The following is an 18963-nucleotide window of genomic DNA, read 5'->3' on the forward strand; positions in this document are numbered from 1 at the left end:
TTTATTGAACACATCATGTAAACATTTACAGTGCAGGGTGGAAAAAGTATGTGAACCCTTGGAATTAATAACTGGTTGACCCTCCTTTGGCAGCAATAACCTCAACCAAATGTTTTCTGTAGTTGTGGATCAGACCTGCACAACAATCAGGAGGAATTTTGGACCATTCCTCTTTACAAAACTGTTTCAGTTCAGCAATATTCTTGGGATGTCTAGTGTGAACTGCTCTCTTGAGGTCATGCCACAGAATCTCAATCGGGTTGAGGTCAGGACTCTGACTGGGCCACTACAGAAGGTGTATTTTCTTCTGTTGAAGCCATTCTGTTGTTGATTTACTTCTGTCTTTTGTGTCGTTGTCCTGTTGCATCACCCAACTTCTGTTGAGCTTCAATTGGCAGACAGATAGCCTAACATTCTCCTGCAAAATGTCTTGATAAACTTGGGAATTCATTTTTACTTCAATGATAGCAGCTGTCCAGGACCTGAGGCAGCCCCAAACCATGATGGTCCCTCCACCATACTTTACAGTTGGGATGAGGTTGATCTTGGTGTGTTGTGCCTTTTTTTCTCTACACAGTGTTTTGTGTTCGTTCCAAACAACTCAACTGTAGTTTCATCTGTCCACAGAATATTTTGCCAGAAGCGCTGTGGAACATCCAGATCCACTTTTGCAAACTTCAGATGTGCAGCAATGTTTTTTTTTTGGACAGCAGTGGCTTATTCCGTGGTGTCCTCCCATGAACACCAATCTTGTTTAGTGTTTTACATATCGTAGACTCGTCAACAGAGATGTTAGCATGTTCCAGAGATTTCTCGAAATCTTTAGCTGACACTAGGATTCTTCCTAACCTCATAGAGCATTCTGCGCTGTGCTCTTGCAGTCATCTTTGTAAGACGGCCACTCATAGGAAGAGTAGCAACGGTGCTGAACTTTCTCCATTTGTAGACAATTTGTCTTACCGTGGATCTATTTAGAGATACTTTTGTAACCCTTTCCAGCTTTATGCAAGTCAACAATTCAAGAGGCAATGCTTCTTGTGAATAGCACTCAAATTTTGTGAGTGTTTTTTTTATAAGGCAAGGCAGCTCTAACCAACATCTCCAATCTCATCTCATTGATTGGACTCCTGGTTAGCTGATTCCTGACTCCAATTAGCTTTGGAGAAGTCATTAGCCTAGGGGTTCACATACTTCTCCCAACCACCCCTGTGAATTTTTAAATTATGTATTCAATATAGACAAGAAAAATACAATAATTTCTGTGTTATTAGTTTAAGCACACTGTGTGTGTCTATTGTTGTGACTTAGATGAAGGTCAGATCAAATTTGATGACCAATTTATGCAGAAATCCAGGTAATTCCAAAGGGTTCACATACTTTTGTATTTACTTATTTTTAAATTGCAAAAAATATTAAAACATGTTTTCACTTTGTCATTATGGGGTATTATGTGTAGATGGGTGAGAGACATTTTTTAAATGTAATCCATTTTGAATTTGTATGCCAAGGCAGCGGCTACTCTTCCTGGGGTCCAAACACATCAAAGTACCCACATTACATGTAAAACAAAAGATAAAACAGTGAACCATGTTTGTACTGAATGAGCTAAAGATAAAACAGTACATCATATAACATCCCTACACCACCACATATCCACAACACAAAATGTTCAATACCACCATACAACAATATCACAGTATGCATGTGTCTGTACCTTTGTGTGTGTCTCTTCACAGTCCCTGTTTGTGGTGTTACGCGTTAATAACATTTAGACTACGTTACCCAGCAGGCTATGCGGGAAGCAGATGGTTAAAGAATGCCTTGCATGGCTAAACTTGGAGTTTAACTTGGAGTTTAGCTGAAGTATATGTTCATTAAAAGTAGTTAAACTTACGCCCCGGTTTGTCATTATATAAGGAATAAACATAACATGGTGTCAGATTGGTAGTCGCTATGACGAGACAGAGAAAATAAAGGAGTAACTCTGCAAATTTCCGCGACGAAAATTGAACATTCTACCAGAAGTCAAGTGAAGTGAGTAGTCGAAGATGCTAGCTTGCAAGAGCGAGGGCAACGAGCCGCAGCAGCGAGAGTGACAGCAGCGAGAGCGAGGCTGCATTGCAATCTGTCGACGAGCAAGTTGATGAGCAACATACTGAAGTAAAAGGAATTGACACTGTTCCTGTTCTCCGTCATGGATAGGCTTAGTCCTCCTACTCCTATGCAGTTAACAGGCAATCTAGCTGACAGTTGGAAACGTTTCAAGCAGAGATTCAATATCTACCTAGCAGCCAGTGGTGCAGGGGGACAAATTGAAAGCTTCCATTTTTCTGCATGTTATTGGAGAAGATGCATTGGACATTTACAATAGCTTTCAGCAAGACGAGGCAAACTTGACATTGACTGTGCTAATGGCTAAATTTGAGGAGTACTTTTCTACCAAGCCAGAACGTCACGTTTGACAGATACAAGTTTTTCTCTCATGATCAGAAACAGGTAGTCAGTTTACCAGTATTTGGCTGAGCTGAACACACTGAGCAAAACGTGTGAATTTGAAAATCTGAAAGACTCACTAGTGAAAGACAGGATTGTCTGTGGCGTACTTGATAATGGACTCAAGGAGAGATTGCTGCGTGAGCAAGATTTAACTGTGGATAAAGCAGTGAATGTGTTGAGCAGCTGAAACCACCAGAACACAAGCTAAAGAGCTGTGCAGGGATGAGACGTCAGCGTATGCAATAAAAAGGGAGGAGCACCACACACAACGCCTTACAAAACAAAAACAAGCAAAAGAGAGAAATCACAACACTACATGTGGAAAATGTGGATTTATCCACAAGCCAAAAAAATCCCCTGCATATGGCAAATCATGTAAATCATGTCACAACGGTGGGAAAAATAATCATTTCTCAAAATGCTGCAAAGCTGAGGCTACAAAGAAAAAGGTTCACGCAGTCGAGGAGATGGAAGAATTCTTTTTTGATTCTGTGGAAATATGCAATACAGTAAATGCTGAATATTGACAGTTGTTTTGTGTTTCTTCCATTTGTGAATAATCGCACAAAATGTTGTCACCTTCTCACCAAGCTGCTTGGCGATGGTCTTGTAGCCCATTCCAGCCTTGTGTAGGTCTACAATCTTGTCCCTGACATCCTTGGAGAGCTCTTTGGTCTTGGCCATGGTGGAGAGTTTGGAATCTGATTGATTGCTTCTGTGGACAGGTGTCTTTTTTTTACAGGTAACAAGCTGCGGTTAGGAGCACTCCCTTTAAGAGTGTGCTCCTAATCTCAGCTCGTTACCTGTATAAAAGACACCTGGGAGCCAGAAATCTTTCTGATTGAGAGGGGGTGAAATACTTATTTCCCTCATTAAAATGCAAATCAATTTATAACATTTTTGACATGCGTTTTTCTGGATATTTTTGTTGTTATTCTGTCTCTCACTGTTCAAATAAACCTACCATTAAAGTTATAGACGGATCCTTTCTTTGTCAGTGGGCAAATGTACAAAATCAGCAGGGGATCAAATACTTTTTTCCCCCACTGTATTATCCTGACCAACTTGCCCTCCAAATTCACCTCTGCTGTTTTCAATCCGGATCTCAGCGATCACTGCCTCGTTGCATGCATCCGCTATCGGTCCGCGGTCAAACGACCACCCCTCATCACTGTCAAACGCTCCCTAAAACACTTCTGCGAGCAGGCCTTTCTAATCGACCTGGCCCGGGTATCCTGGAAGGATATTGACCTCATCCCATCAGTTGAGGATGCCTGGTCGTTCTTTAAAAAAAAAAACATGTAAAAATGTCAAAAGTAATTTCCTCACCATCTTAAATAAGCATGCCCCTTTCAAAAAATGTACAACTAAGAACAGATATAGCCCTTGGTTCACTCCAGACCTGACTGCCCTTGACCAGCACAAAAACATCCTGTGGCGGACTGCACTAGCATCGAATAGTCCCCGCGATATGCAACTTTTCAGGGAAATCAGGAACCAATACACGCAGTCAGTCAGGAAAGCAAAGGCTAGCTTTTTCAAACAGAAATTTGCATCCTGTAGCTCTAACTCCAAAAACTTTTGGGACACTGTAAAGTCCATGGAGAATAAGAGCACCTCCTCCCAGCTGCCCACTGCACTGAGGCTAGGTAACACTGTCACCACCGATAAATCCACGATAATCGAGAATTTCAATAAGCATTTCTCTACGGCTGGCCACCCCAACCCCGGCCAACAGCCCCGCAACCCCCGCAGCTACTTGCCCAAGCCTCCCCAGCTTCTCCTTCACCCAAATCCAGATAGCAGATGTTCTGAAAGAGCTGCAAAACCTGGACCCCTACAAATCAGCTGGGCTTGACAATCTGGACCCTCTCTTTCTAAAATTATCCACCGCCATTGTTGCAAACCATATTACCAGTCTGTTCAACCTCTTTCGTATCGTCCGAGATCCCTAAAGATTGGAAAGCTGCCGCGGTCATCCCTCTCTTCAAAGGGGGTGACACTCTAGACCCAAACTGTTAAAGACCTATATCCATCCTGCCCTGCCTTTCTAAAGTCTTCAAAAGCCAAGTTAATAAACAGATCATTGACCATTTCGAATCCCACCGTACCCTCTCCGCTGTGCAATCCGGTTTCCGAGCTGGTCACGGGTGCACCTCAGCCACGCTCAAGGTACTAAACAATATCATAACCGCCATCGATAAAAGACACTACTGTGCAGCCGTCTTCATCGACCTGGCCAAGGCTTTCGACTCTGTCAATCCCCGTATCCTTATCGTCAGACTCTACAGCCTTGGTTTCTCAAATGACTGCCTCGCCTGGTTCACCAACTACTTCTCAGACAGAGTTCAGTGTGTCAAATCGGAGGGCCTGTTGTCTGGGCCTCTGGCAGTCTCTATGGGGTACCACAGGGTTCAATTCTCGGGCCAACTCTTTTCTCTGTATATATCAACGATGTCGCTCTTGCTGCGGGTGATTCCCTGATCCACCTCTACGCAAACGACACCATTCTGTATACATCTGGCTCTTCTTTGGACACTGTGTTAACTAACCTCCAAACGAGCTTCAATGCCATACAACACTCTTCCGTGGCCTCCAACTGCTCTTAAACGCTAGTAAAACCAAATGCATGCTTTTCAACCGCTCGCTGCCCGCACCCGCCCGCCAAACTAGCATCACTACTCTGGATGGTTCTGTAAATGTGGACAACTACAAATACCTAGGTGTCTGGCTAGACTGTAAACTCTCCTTCCAGATTCATATTAAACATCTCCAATCCAAAATTAAATCTAGAGTCGGCTTCCTATTTCGCAATAAAGCCTCCTTCACTCACGCCGCCAAACATACCCTCGTACAACTGACTATCCTACCGATCCTCGACTTCGGCGATGTAATTTACAAAATAGCTTCCAATAGTCTCCTCAGCAAACTGGATGCAGTCTATCACAGTGCTATCCGTTTTGTCACCAAAGCCCCTTATACCACCCACCACTGCGACCTGTATGCTCTAGTCGGCTGGCCCTCGCTACATATTCGTTGCCAGACCCACTGGCTCCAGGTCATCTATAAGTCTATGCTAGGTAAAGCTCCGCCTTATCTCAGCTCACTGGTCATGATAACAACACCCACCCGTAGCACGCGCTCCAGCAGGTATATCTCACTGGTCGTCCCCATAGCCAACACCTCCTTTGGCCGCCTTTCCTTCCAGTTCTCTGCTGCCAATGACTGGAACGAATTGAAAACAAATCGCTGAAACTGGAGACTTATATTTCCCTCACTAACTTTAAACATCAGCTATCTGAGCAGCTAACCGATCGCTGCAGCTGTACATAGCCCATCTGTAAATAGCCCACCCAATCTACTTACCTCATCCCCATATTGTTTTTAATTACTTTTCTGCTCTTTTGCACACCAGTATTTCTACTTGCACATCATCTGCTCATCTATCACTCCAGTATACATTTTCTAAACTGTAATTACTTCGCTACTATGACCTATTTATTGCCTTACCTCCTCACACCATTTGCACACACTGTATATAGACTTTCATTTTTTTTTTGTGTGTTATTTACTGTACGCTTGTTTATTCCATGTGTAACTCTGTGAGGTTGTTTGTGTCGCATTGCTTTGCTTTATCTTGGTCAGGTCGCAGTTGTAAATGAGAACTTGTTCTCAACTAGCATACCTGGTGAAATAATATATATTTTTTAAATAATGTGTAATAATATGGTCCAATAATGCACATATAAAATTGTATTGCCAAACCCTGTATTGCTTCAATCAACACAAGAAATACATGTTATAGCCTAACTTACAATAGGTGTAACTTCAAAGCTCACTGACTTTGAAAATTGAAAATAAGTGGGTCAAGATGAAGGATCAAAGGCCTACAGTTGCGTAGTTGCCTGGCGACTCATCCTAAATTTAATTCCGCTGCTATATCAATCGCTCCGTACATCGTGGAGAATTGTTATTATTAATAGTAGATGGTCATTTTCCATGATGAAAGACTGTATGACTTGCTTCATCTCTTTAAAATTAGCCTGAATATGTGAAAGTTGGTTTGGTGTCTCTAGCTTGAACAGTTCAAGAGTTACTGTTGATGGGTTATTTTATGATAATTTATATAGCTATAGTTTATAAACGTTTTAAAGAATGTTAAGTTAGAATAGCCTGAACATGTCAAAGTTGGTTTGGTGTCTCTAGCTTGAAGAGTTCAGCAGTTAATGTTGGTGGGTTATGTTATGCTAATTTCTGCTCATTTGTTTAGGCCAAGGGGCAGGACCATTTTGAATAGCTACCTCTGGGGCCGTAGGTTGCCTAGCAGTTAAGAGTGTTGGGCCAGTAACCGATAGGCTACTGTCTCGAATCCTCGAGCTGACTAGGTGAAAAATATGTTGATGTTCTGTTGTAAGTCCCTCTGGATAAGAGCATCTGCTGAGTGACAAAAATTTGTAAAAATGTATTCTTATGGATTTCTTTCAAAATCATGTTAATTTATGCAAATGTTAAGTGGTTATAGTTAAAAAAGTATATACAGTCCATTCGGAAACTACTCAGACCCCTTGACTTTTTTCACATTTTGTTACGTTACAGCCATATTCTAAAATGGATTAAATTGTTTTTTCCCCTCATCAATCTACACACAATACCCCATAATGACAAAGCAAAAACTGCTTTTTGGCTGAAACCATGGTATATCAGATTGTATACCATGGGTATGACAAAAAATGTATTTTTACTGGTTTGGTTATGTTGGTAAGCAGTTTATAATAACAATAATACACCTTTGGGGTTTGTGGTATATGGCCAATATACCACGGCTAAGGGCTGTATCCAGGCTCTCTGCTTTGCGTCGTGCTTAAGAACAGCCCTTAGCCGTAGTATATTGGCCATATACCACACCTTATCAGGCCTTATTGCTTAATTATACATTAGTTGCTTCAACACAGCGCACCCTATCAGTCCTCTAGTATATATATAAATCATTGGATGTAGATGGGTAGCCAGGCAACTAGCCCAAAGTAGGCTTTTATCATAATCTCTCCATAGCATTGCTATGTATGTATGTACTGGCTATGTACAGTAGTGCTGATGCCCCCCTACTAGCAATATGGCTTACAGACCGAAAAGGGACCTGAGGAAGCGAGGAAGTTTCAGTGATCGTTTTTTGGTTGGTGTTTTCTCATAAATATAGGATAATTAACATTTGGTCGGAAGACACGTGAAACTATTCAGCAATTTAGTTACTGATTGAAAAAGCTGCAATTACTTTGTCTCCATTGCGTAGTATAGCGAACATCTCTTATTTTACGTGGAGATCCAGCAGCTCGCGCGCCAAATTATCATCTGACCTGTGCTGCACCAGGTGTAGATAACCTCCACTGCAGGTAGGCCAAACAGATTGTATCATGTCATATCCAGACATAGCGATTTCTGGGTAACAATGTGTTGTATTGAGCACTAGTAACCTACACATTAGCCTACAGTACAGTGTTTGGTGGAGGGATGTCCACTCAGCAGGCCTATAGTAGGCCTAAACAATGTTGGATAAGACATTCCATCGGAAACATAGAGACATATTTCTACATTTGATGTAGGGTAGCCTATTTACTCTATGAAAATAATCTCTGCAATCTCTGTAGAATTTATTATCCACGTATTTTACTCATGTTATGAGCATGCATTAATCTCAGTTAGTTGAAGAGTAGACCTGAGCAATGAAATAGAGTCAACTGTTACCAAAACATCACCAGTTATCTATAGCCTGAGTGTCAGTCTTTCTCTTTTAGCCAAGTCCTTTATTGTGGTCCAGAAAACAAGGTGTATGTATGACAATAACAAAGGAGTTGGCTAAACCAGATTCTTCCACCCATGCTACCCGGTATCACCATATTAACTGGACTCTAATAGACATTCTTGAGGTTGGATGCATACAACCAGAGACTTTGAATAAGCTGATGTGACATATGATATAACAACTGAAGAACACTATTCAAAGGAAGCTTTAGTCACCTCATGCTCCGCCCCATTTTTGTAAATATGGCTTTGCATTAGATGCACACACGGAAATAGTTTTGGTTTGAGAATAGTACGGTACAGGTGCTGTGTGAGTGTATGAATGTAGTGTGTAAGTATTCACAGTCTTTCATTTCAAGCAGTGAGCTGTTACAGTATGACAGGGGTCAGGTCTACACAGATACTATAACCTTTCACTAAAGTATAGCTCTGATTTACTGTATCAAAATTACAATTGTCTGAAAATTCTTCTGGAACTTTGAGAGAAGGATGGGGACAGTCTCTGATGACATTAGGAGGCTTTTGGAGGGTAATGTTATTTATATATATATATATATATACAGTATATATTGTCTGTTTATTTTAAGCAGTGTGATGTAATGTACTATTATTGTCATAAAGATGTAGTACTCAATCATATACTTAGTGAGCTTTTCGATATCTTTGACATTCTTACGTATAACTAGAAACATTGCTCATAAGAGCAGTGGTGGAAAAAGTACCAATTTTCATACTTGAGTAAAAGTAAAGATACCTTAAAAGAAAATGACTCAAGTAAAAGTAAATGTCACCCAGCAAAATACTACTTGAGTAAAAGTCTGAAAGTATTTGGTTTTAAATGTACATAAATATCAGAAGTACAAGTATAAATAATTTAAAATGTCTTATATTAAGCGAACCGGAAGACATGATTTTCTTGTTCTTAAAATTTACGGATAGCCAGGGTCACACTGACATAATTTACAAACGAAGTATTTGTGTTTAGTGAGTCTGCCAGATCAGAAGCAGTAGAGATGACCAGGGATGTTCTCTTGATAAGTGTGTGAATTAGACATTTTTCCTGTCCTGCTAAGCATTCAAAATTTAACGAGTACTTTTGGGTGTCAGGGAAAATGTAAGGAGTTAAAAGTACATTACTTTCTTTAGGAATGTAGTGGGGTAAAACGAAAAGTTGTCAAAAATATAAATAGTTAAGTAGATACCCCCAAAAATTACTTAAGTAAAAATACTTTTAAGTACTACTTAAGTACTTTACACCACTGCATAAGAGGACATATTGTATAACATTGCTGCTATATGTAGGCCTACTGAGTGTTTTGAATTGTTAAAACAATGCCTGTTAACATTATGATGTGCTGCAGAATTCAGTGATCTGTGTTAAAACTCATCAAACTGTCTGGATTTATATTACACTATTATCTACAGTGGCGCTGTGAACTACTATTTGTGTGCCTTACTGTATTTCACATTCTATGGTCTTTATGACAAAAGAATGTTGCAAGTTCCTTATGGTTAGCCGTCATAGATTTCAATCTGATTCACCCTGTAGTGACAACTGTCAATGTTCCCAAACAGGAATACTGGCATTTGTCAAATTTGCATGTACTAGCAACCAGAGCAACCTGACTTGGCCCTCTGATCAACATTTGCATATGTAAACGCCTTTATGTAATATTACAATTAAAGGAATAAAGAAATCTGAAGTTCAACTTGTTTTTCCTGTGTGAACATGAAAGAGAACATTATTTCTGATATGCTCGTGACTTGGAATACAGTTTGTGATTAAATGTGCCGGTGGAAATTGTAACAGAAAATGGTGTACATTTTCGGAAGAGTTAGATGCTCTAGGTAATGAGACACAAAATATCTGAATTGGCTACTTAGATTATGATGATCTTTTATATAATGTATTTTCAGGATCGTGATGTACAGATAAAACATCTTTCCTCCTCTTATTAAATGTGTGACTTGCCTGACTTGTCTTTCAGACTGTGAGCTCTTTGTATCAGATATCCTACAGGACGAGAACCTCAGTAAACATGCCAGAGAAACACGGGACGTCCTACTTAATAACTTCAGGGTGGTCCACTCCAGGTATGTGGAAGTGCTGTTCCTCCCAATTGGCCCCCTTTATCTCCCAATAAGAAACTTGTGTCACTTAAATCTTACATTAGATGTTCACATTTCCTGAGGCTTTTTGGATGATAGAAAATATAGATTTTAGAGTCTTGTTTGTAGCTAGGTTTCCATCCAATTGGCGACATATTTTCATATGAATATTCTAAAATCTGTAGAAAGAAAATATCCACATTTTCCAACCAGTGGTGTGTTTCCACTAAACGGACTTGTTGAGGATAAAAATCTGTTTGTGATTATGTAGTGCACACCAAATGTACTTTTTAGCTTAAGTTTTCTTGTACCGAATAAAAATCTAAATTTCAATGTGTTTCCATCGCATTTTCAAATCTACCGATAGTTTTGTCACAAAACCTATTGCGTTAAATAGCGAATCTACTCTGTATACTCTGGTTTTGGCACGTGTGCTCTAGCCAACAGCTTGCAGATACCGTCAATAGTGTGCATCTGTAGCCCGCAATTCGGGGCATTCTGCATGTGGGCATTCCCGCATCTGCAGGAACGTCCCCCTTCGAGTTATCTCATTGGTTCCTGCATGACCCCCCCCCCCCCTTGAGCGCCCCATTGGTTCCTGCATACATTTTTTTTATGTGGGTCAAAAGGGAAATAATACTTTTATCTGAGTTTTTTTGCCCCCGCCTACCAGAGTCTTCCTTGCTATCTAGTGGGAGCCGGTAGACAGTGTCCTTCGCTCCACCTGCCCTCACCTCAGAACTGAGGGAAAACAGTGCCCGACAGGCAGGGGCGAAGGACACTGTCTACCGGTTGTCCCCACTAGCACAGCAGATGGAAGGCTAGGGTGACACTGTGTACTAGCTAGCTTGCTAGCACATGGTGTCGCCCTCACCTTCCGCATGCTGTGTACCAGAGTCCTCCTTAGGCCTAGCTGGCTAAGCTAGCAAACAGTGTCCTTCGCTCCCGCCTCCCGAACACCTGCCGTTTGCCGCCATTAACAGAAATACGGGAAAACAGTGGCCGACAGGCGGGGGCGAAGGACACTGTCTACCGGTGTAAGGCTAGCTAGCTACGGTTGTCGCCCCTTCTTCTGTCAGTTTTATCGGCGGCTGGCATCCAACGTTATCGTGCATTAACACCACCTTCTGTGCTGGAGTCCTAAATTAAATTCACCAACAGAAGTATAAAGTCTTCCACCGCCATTTCTCGCATAATTCATTTTTACCGACACAAAAAGATCCCACCATGACAAACGAGCAAATGACTTGTCCGCGTTTGTAAAATTGAACCTAAATTTCCATCACAACTTTTGTGATTTTTTTTATTTTTTATACAGTATGACTTTACTCGCATAAAAACTGGATGGAAATGTGGTTTGTGAAACCAAAATATGTGTGAAAGCAAGCACGAGAGGAAATTAATAGATAACTGCAATCTGAGATATCTGCACCAGAAACTAAGCCTTTGAGCTCTACTCTGTGCACGTTGCACTTGTTTGCAAGAGGTTGTCTTGTGGTCTGTGAAGCAGGAAGCCAAAGTAGGGTGTTTGAAGCAATTTAAAGAACTATAAACACCCAGAAAACCTTACAACCTAATTGTGTTATAATTAATTTGCAGTCTAAATTTAACTAATTTCCAACTTTTATTTTGCAGAAATCCTCAGGAGTTTCCTTTCAGATGTAAGTGACTGCATATTTTACATCATAAAACGGTTGAATCCTTACTTGAGGTGTAACTTAGGCTATTTTGTGTGCACTGACATGAATTCAAGCATCTAATACTTTTGGCCATAGTATTTTTTTATTTTTATTTAACCTTTTATTTAACTAGGCAAGTCAGTTAAGAACAAATTCTTATTTACAATGACGGTCTACCAAAAGGCAAAAGGCCTCCTGCAGGGACGGGGGCCTGGGATTAAAAATAAATACAATATAAATATAGGACAAAACACACATTACAACAAGAGAGACAACACAACAATACATAATATTAGGGCATTTCCTGTTTGCTTTTGAAAGTTCTCCCACTGGCTTCCTGACCCTGATTTTGTGTTGGTGCCTTTCTAGCTGAGTCCAGACAGGAAGACAGTTCAGATGACAACCAGAGCTCAAGTCTAGGCCGCTCGGCCCCCTCAGACGACCTTTCTGTGGCCTCTGACTACCAGGACGAGGGCTCTCCTGAGTGTGAGTAAAGGCTTGGTTTGTGTGTGTGTGTGTGTGTGTGTGTGTGTGTGTGTGTGTGTGTGTGTGTGTGTGTGTGTGTGTGTGTGTGTGTGTGTGTGTGTGTGTGTGTGTGTGTGTGTGTGTGTTTTTTCAATGCAACGTGCATATGTGTTTAAGGCCCAGTGCAGTCAATTTTCCCTGTGTTTCGAATCATTTTGTACAACAGCTGATGAAACTAACACTGTACAAGTGTGAAACAACGTGATTAGACTTATTTCCTGATAGTTGCTGGTTGAAAATGCAATTTACACAGGACCTTCCAATCAGCAGGTTTTGCATGGGTGGACTTTTGGCTTGCCTGGAGACATCACCAGGCGGTAGAAGTTAATAGACCAATAACAAAGAGAATTTCAAACCTCTCTGCCAACATCAGCTAGTTTTCAGTTTACTTATCCATTCTATTAGGTCCCTCACTCAGACCACTCCCAGACAGTCCTAGCAAAAATCTTGCATGAGAAATAGATTTTTGCAGAAAATCTATTTTTGTTTCTTTTTGACAATTTTAATGGGAAAATATTACAGCAAGGTACTTAATTGTTACCCACAAATGATTTGATATCGAGATAAAAACAGCTGCATTGGGCATGTCAAGAGGGTGTTTGCTACATTATATTTGCCATTTGTAAGGGGAACATAAAGTTAAATTAAATAAAACATAGGGACTCTTGCTGTGCACTTTACCTAAATTATGTCAGGACATAAAATGGGTGTCAAGTAACAACATGCCCCCTAGTGGTTGGCTCTGCTGCATGAATGGGGTGTTGGTGGGAATACTAAGGGTGTGGGGATTGTTCACACAGAACTGATAGGTGACCAAGAGCTCTCAGTGGGGAGAGTAGTCTGGAGCCCTCAGTGTATCCATCCGTGTGTACCGGGGGAGGCAGAGGTGTTAAGTCAGTTTCTCTAAGATCAGCCCACACGAAGTGTGCTCTGTAGCTCAAGGCGAATGAGGTGATTGATTAACCCTTACCCTGCTCTCCATTCCCAACTCAGTTTGAAATACAACACTGTAGCTGAGAAGCCATGTGTGTTCCATCTCTCTTCCCTTTGTCAGTCTTGCTCTCCATCTTCCTTTCTCTCTCTCTCTCTCTGTTTCTCTATCTGTCTCTCTCTCTGTCTCTCTATCTTTAGTTGTATGAGACATGGTAGTACTTGACTGGTTATTCAGAAGTGGCACAGTGACTCACCTAGAGCCTTGGGTGCCCCATGCACTCAGTAGGGGGTTATGCCATGACATAGATGATGGGCATCTGTTTCTGGATCGATTTGGAGGTGGAGGGTCCGTCGTGGTCTGGGGCGGTGTGTCACAGCATCATCGGACTGAGCTTGTTTTCATTGCAGGCAATCTCAACGCTGTTCGTTACAGGGAAGACCACACCAGATACTGACTGTTACTTTTGATTTTGACCCCCCCTTTGTTCAGGGACACATTATTCAATTTCTGTTAGTCACATGTCTGTGGAACTTGTTCAGTTTATGTCTCAGTTGTTGAATCTTGTTAAGTTTGCTGAAAATAAACGCAGTTGACAGTGAGAGGATGTTTCTTTTTTTGCTGAGTTTACAAGGGATTGAAAGAACTGCAGGAAGGATATATAGGAAAATGGATGTTATGGGTTCAGTTGGTTCCCCTATGTAGAGGAGACCCATGACACTCAGTAGGTATTTGACATGGGAATTTGACTGCCTCTATTTCTCTGCTCCCTAACCTGAGTGTTGAATAAGTGCATTCGATGTAGTCGCCGACACAGCGCCCAGTGTTGTTTCACTAAATGGCCTGGCCTGTTGTCTCCAGTGGACTGGCTGACACCAGATTTGTAATGGCTGACAGGAACAGATGGACCCTCTATTGTTTGCCTCCATGTGTCTGCATGGTAATTTGAACTGCGTTTCACCCGCCGACCACACAGTTGACCTGACCGTGCCTGCAGTCTCACCCCAGCCCGGTTGACAACAGCCCCCATCACCACCCAGCACTCCTCCAGTGTGAGGAGGACTTGGGAAGCGGAGGGAGGGAAGTAGGAGATGGGGGGCAAGGTACTATGAGTCTTGGCATGTCATTTTGCAGGGTCAAGTTTACGATCTGTCTTAAAAGAAGTATAGGGATATTGGTTGGCAGCCGAGGCGATGAAAGTATTTGCATCAGACCATTGTATCAGGAGCGGCCAGAGGAGATTGGGTTTTGATACTGTATCTCTGCTTCCGCAACATTTTTGTAGTCATAATGATTGTGCTCATATATTGTTATCTCCTGTATTTCTTCAGGTGTGTAGAAAAGGTGTGATTATTCATTTAGTAAAACATCTAACAATATGTTTCATAGTGGACATATTTGTTATTGAACGCTTACACGACCTGTTAAAGCTGAAACAGACACCAACTCTCAAACTGACATCTCACCAGATGATTAGTGTCTGTTTATTGATCCCATTGATTGCTATGATCTATTGACGAACATGTCTGAGTGGTGAGAAAGGTCTGTTCGTTAGAAGCAGGGGTAGGCAGGGCTATTGTGTGGTATCAGAGAATGCAGGTAGCCTGGGCCCTTGTGTCTGCTGACTGATAGATATCGGAGACAATGGGCAGCAGGCTCCAGCTCTGACAGTGCCAACACTATTTCCTGCATCAATTACGGCCAATAAGAAAAAGGCCAAGATAAACATTTTTGAATTTGAAATAGTCATTTCAGATAAATTGTATCAATTTTTTTCTTACATTGGGTCAATATAATGTAAATCTAGAATTTGAATTGCCAAAGAGTGTGCTAACGTAACATTTTTGTGTTTTGATTGGTATAATTTAGTTCGGAAAGAGTTTGCTTTCAATTATATTATGCTATCAGTTATAAGAATGCTAGTAGTATACAGTAGTATACAGTATCTAAAGATGCACCTGCCCCAGTCAAAGATAACGCAGGACTAAATAAATAAAGAGATTTGTGGGGTTGGGCTAGACCTTGAATGGCCTCTGTATAGTAAGTGGTTTTAGTGGAGGAAGCTGTTAAACCTCAACTTGGATGGAAAATTACTGAGGATAATAGCAGATGATATTGCCACTCCTATTTGCCATATCTTCAATTTAAGCCTACTAGAAAGTGTGTGCCCTCTGGCCTGGAGGGAAACAAAAGTCATTCCGCTACCTAAGAATAGTAAAGCCCCCTTTACTGGCTCAAATAGCTGACCAATCAGCCTGTTACCAACCCTTAGTAAACTTTGGGAAAAAATGGTGCTTGACCAGATGCAATGCTATTTTACAGTAAACAAATTGACAACAGACTTTCAGCACGCTTATAGGGAAGGACATTCAACAAGCACAGCACTTACACAAATGACTTGATGATTGGCTGAGAGAAATTGATGATTAAAAGATTGTGGGGGCTGTTTTGTTAGACTTCAGTGCAGCTTTTGAAATTATTGATCATAGTCTGCTGCTGGAAAAACGTATGTGTTATGGCTTTACACCCCCTACTATATTGTGGATAAAGAGTTACCTGTCTAACAGAACACAGAGGGTGTTCTTTATTGGAAGCCTCTCCAACATACTCCAGGTAGAATCAGGAATTCCCCATGGCAGATGTCTAGGCCACCTAACTTTTTTAAATCTTTACTAACGACATGCCACTAGCTTTGAGTAATGACTCAACACTAGTCAACGACTACAGCGACTGAAATGACTGCAACACTTAACAAAGAGCTGCAGTTAGTTTCAGAATGGGTGGCAAGGAATAAGTTAGTCTTAAATATTTCAAAAACCTAAAGCATTGTATAAGGGACAAATCATTCACTAAACCCTAAACCTAATCTAAATCTTGTAATGAATAATGTGGAAATTGAGCAAATTGAGGTGACTAAACTGCTTGGAGTAACCCTGGATTGTAAACTCTCATGGTCAAAACATATTGATACAACAGTAGCTAAGATGGGGAGAAATCTGTCCATAAAGCGCTGCTCTGCCTAGTTACTGTAACAACACTATCAACAAGGCAGGTCCTACAGGCCCTAGTTTTGTTGCACCTGGATTACTGTTCAGTCGTGTGGTAAGGTGCCACAAAGAGGGATTTAGGAGAATGACAATTGGCTTAGAACAAATGTACACTGGGAGCTAACATTAATGATATGCATGTCAATCTCTCATGGCTCAAAGTGGATGAGTGATTGACTTCATCACTACTTGTTTTTGTAATCTGACAAGCTGAATGCACGAGCTGTCTGTTTAAACTACTAGCACACAGCTCGGATACCCATGCATACCCCACAAGACATGCCACCAGAGGTCTCTTCACTATCCCCAAGTCCAGAACAGACTATGGGAGGCGCAGAGTATTACATAGAGCCATGACTACATGGAACTCTATTCCACATCAGGTTACTGATGCAAGCAGTAGAATCAGATTTAAAAAACAGATAAAAATACACCTTATGGAACAGCGGGGAATGTGAAGAGACACACACACACACACACACACACACACACACACACACACACACACACACACACACACACACACACACACACAGGTACAGACACACGCATACGCACACACACGCTAGCACATGCACTCTACACACGTGCACATTGTAATATTGTTGTATGGTGGAATTATACATTTTGTATTGTAGCTATGTAGTGGTGTAATAATGTTATATGATGTACTGTTTTATCTTTTTGTTCATGTGTAATGTAAGTGCCTTAATGTGTTTGGACCCCAGAAAGAGGCAGTAGCTAATGGGGATCGCTAATAAATACAAATACAAAAATACCTCGGATACCGATTATCTTTATTTTAGCTGGTACTTTGCTGACTCTGCTACAGTACTTAGAAATTCTGTGAGAAACAGACCTGGCTCTCCCTGTGAGTGGTCATGTTGTCTATCCACTCAGTGAACTTCTGACCCCTGGCCTCTTGGCTGGTCAATCTGTGACCTGTCAGAACCCAGTAACCTTGTCTAGAATATTGACCTGGCTGCCCATAGTAACTCCACAGATCTACATTTCTTTTGACTTGGAAATACCCACCCTTCAGAAAACATGAGCTGCAGGGAGATTCCTTTTCCAGTGTTCATTGGTGCATGGATTTCAAGCCACTCATGCTACTCATTTGCAGGATGCACAGAACATATTAATGACCATGTTCTTTTATCCTTTCTCCTTCACTCTCTCCTTTTCCCTCACTCTTCTCCTCTGCTTTAGTCAAGAGACACATTACAAGACTGGAACAGGCTCGGCATGATGCTGGCCCTGCCATCAGGGTTCAAAAGTTCACGCTATTCCCCTGGGGCTACTGTGCTGCTGCAGATGCTGATAGTTTTTCCTTTCTCCCCCTGCTCCTTTTCTCCCCCTCGCTCTCCTTCTGCGCCCTCTCTCCCTGTTTAGACTATTCATCTCCAACACTCTCACTCTCTCATGCTGCCTGGCAAGAGGAGAGGACTGCTTGAAGGGGGGATTTGGATGTCTTTAACTGAAGGGCATCCATCACTCTTGTCTCCTCGTCCCCACTACAACCTCTGCCATGTTGTTTTCTGGCACCTTCTGTAAAAAGCTATTTTGTTTCAGCTTTCTCCTTAATTTCCTTTGTTTAATTGTTTTTTTCTGGTGTAAGTCTTTGGTAAAACACACAGAGAAAACAGGGCTGTGAGAATGTCAACGTGTAACACTCTACATTAGGAGTGTCAAACACATTTTGCCCCGGGGGGCCGCATTCGATATTCGACGAGGTCCAGAGGACAGCACTGAAAATGTCTTATATTTCCTCGCCGTCAAAATGTGAAATAAATTGTTCTCTATACATTGTTTTGGAAATGTTTTTTGCTCCCTGACTGTTTGGTGATTTTTTTTGCGAGCTGGACACAGTAGAAAAACTGTATGAATGTAGGTCCATAATCATTTCTGCACAGTTTCGATTTGGTTTTAGTCATTTAAAAGTAAATTGAGTGTATTTTTTTTTTTTAATGATTTTTTACTCAAATCCCCGTGGGCTGGACTGGACCCCATCATGGGCCAGATCCGGCCCGTGGGCTGTATGTTTGACACCCCTGGTCTACATAGACAGCATGTAGAGTGGGAAGCCCGGGCTGGGTGGTTCTAATCTCCCCTTTAGCTTTCAATGACAAATAGCAAAACTATCACATGCACTAGGTTCACCCAGAGGTTAGGCTTCCCAGGTATCTCCTGCGTTCACTCCCTTGCCTCTCCCCCCTCCTGTCTTGCAAATGAGAATTAGATTTTTTTTCTCCACTTGAATCCATTTCTGGAGATCAATCAAGTTTTGATGCCAAGCCAAGGTGGCCCGCTGATATCTTAGGGTAATAAATGGAGAGTAGAGAGATGTGTTGGCCTGTGCAAAGACAGTGGCACAACA

General features: G+C 41.5%; 1 protein-coding gene across 1 annotated transcript in view; it reads left to right on the plus strand.

Moving 5' to 3' along the window:
- Positions 1-7387: 7387 nt before the first annotated feature.
- Positions 7388-18963, plus strand: part of LOC106589283 (src kinase-associated phosphoprotein 1) — a 47896-nt gene continuing 36320 nt past the window's right edge. Inside the window, exons 1-4 of the mRNA XM_014179048.2 lie at positions 7388-8824; positions 10284-10389; positions 12040-12065; positions 12453-12569. Of these exons, the coding sequence (XP_014034523.1) occupies positions 8785-8824; positions 10284-10389; positions 12040-12065; positions 12453-12569 (289 nt within the window). The 5' untranslated portion in view covers positions 7388-8784. The remainder of the gene's footprint in view (positions 8825-10283; positions 10390-12039; positions 12066-12452; positions 12570-18963) is intronic.

Source organism: Salmo salar, chromosome ssa28 (assembly GCF_905237065.1).
Source record: "Salmo salar chromosome ssa28, Ssal_v3.1, whole genome shotgun sequence".
NCBI lineage: Eukaryota > Metazoa > Chordata > Actinopteri > Salmoniformes > Salmonidae > Salmo > Salmo salar.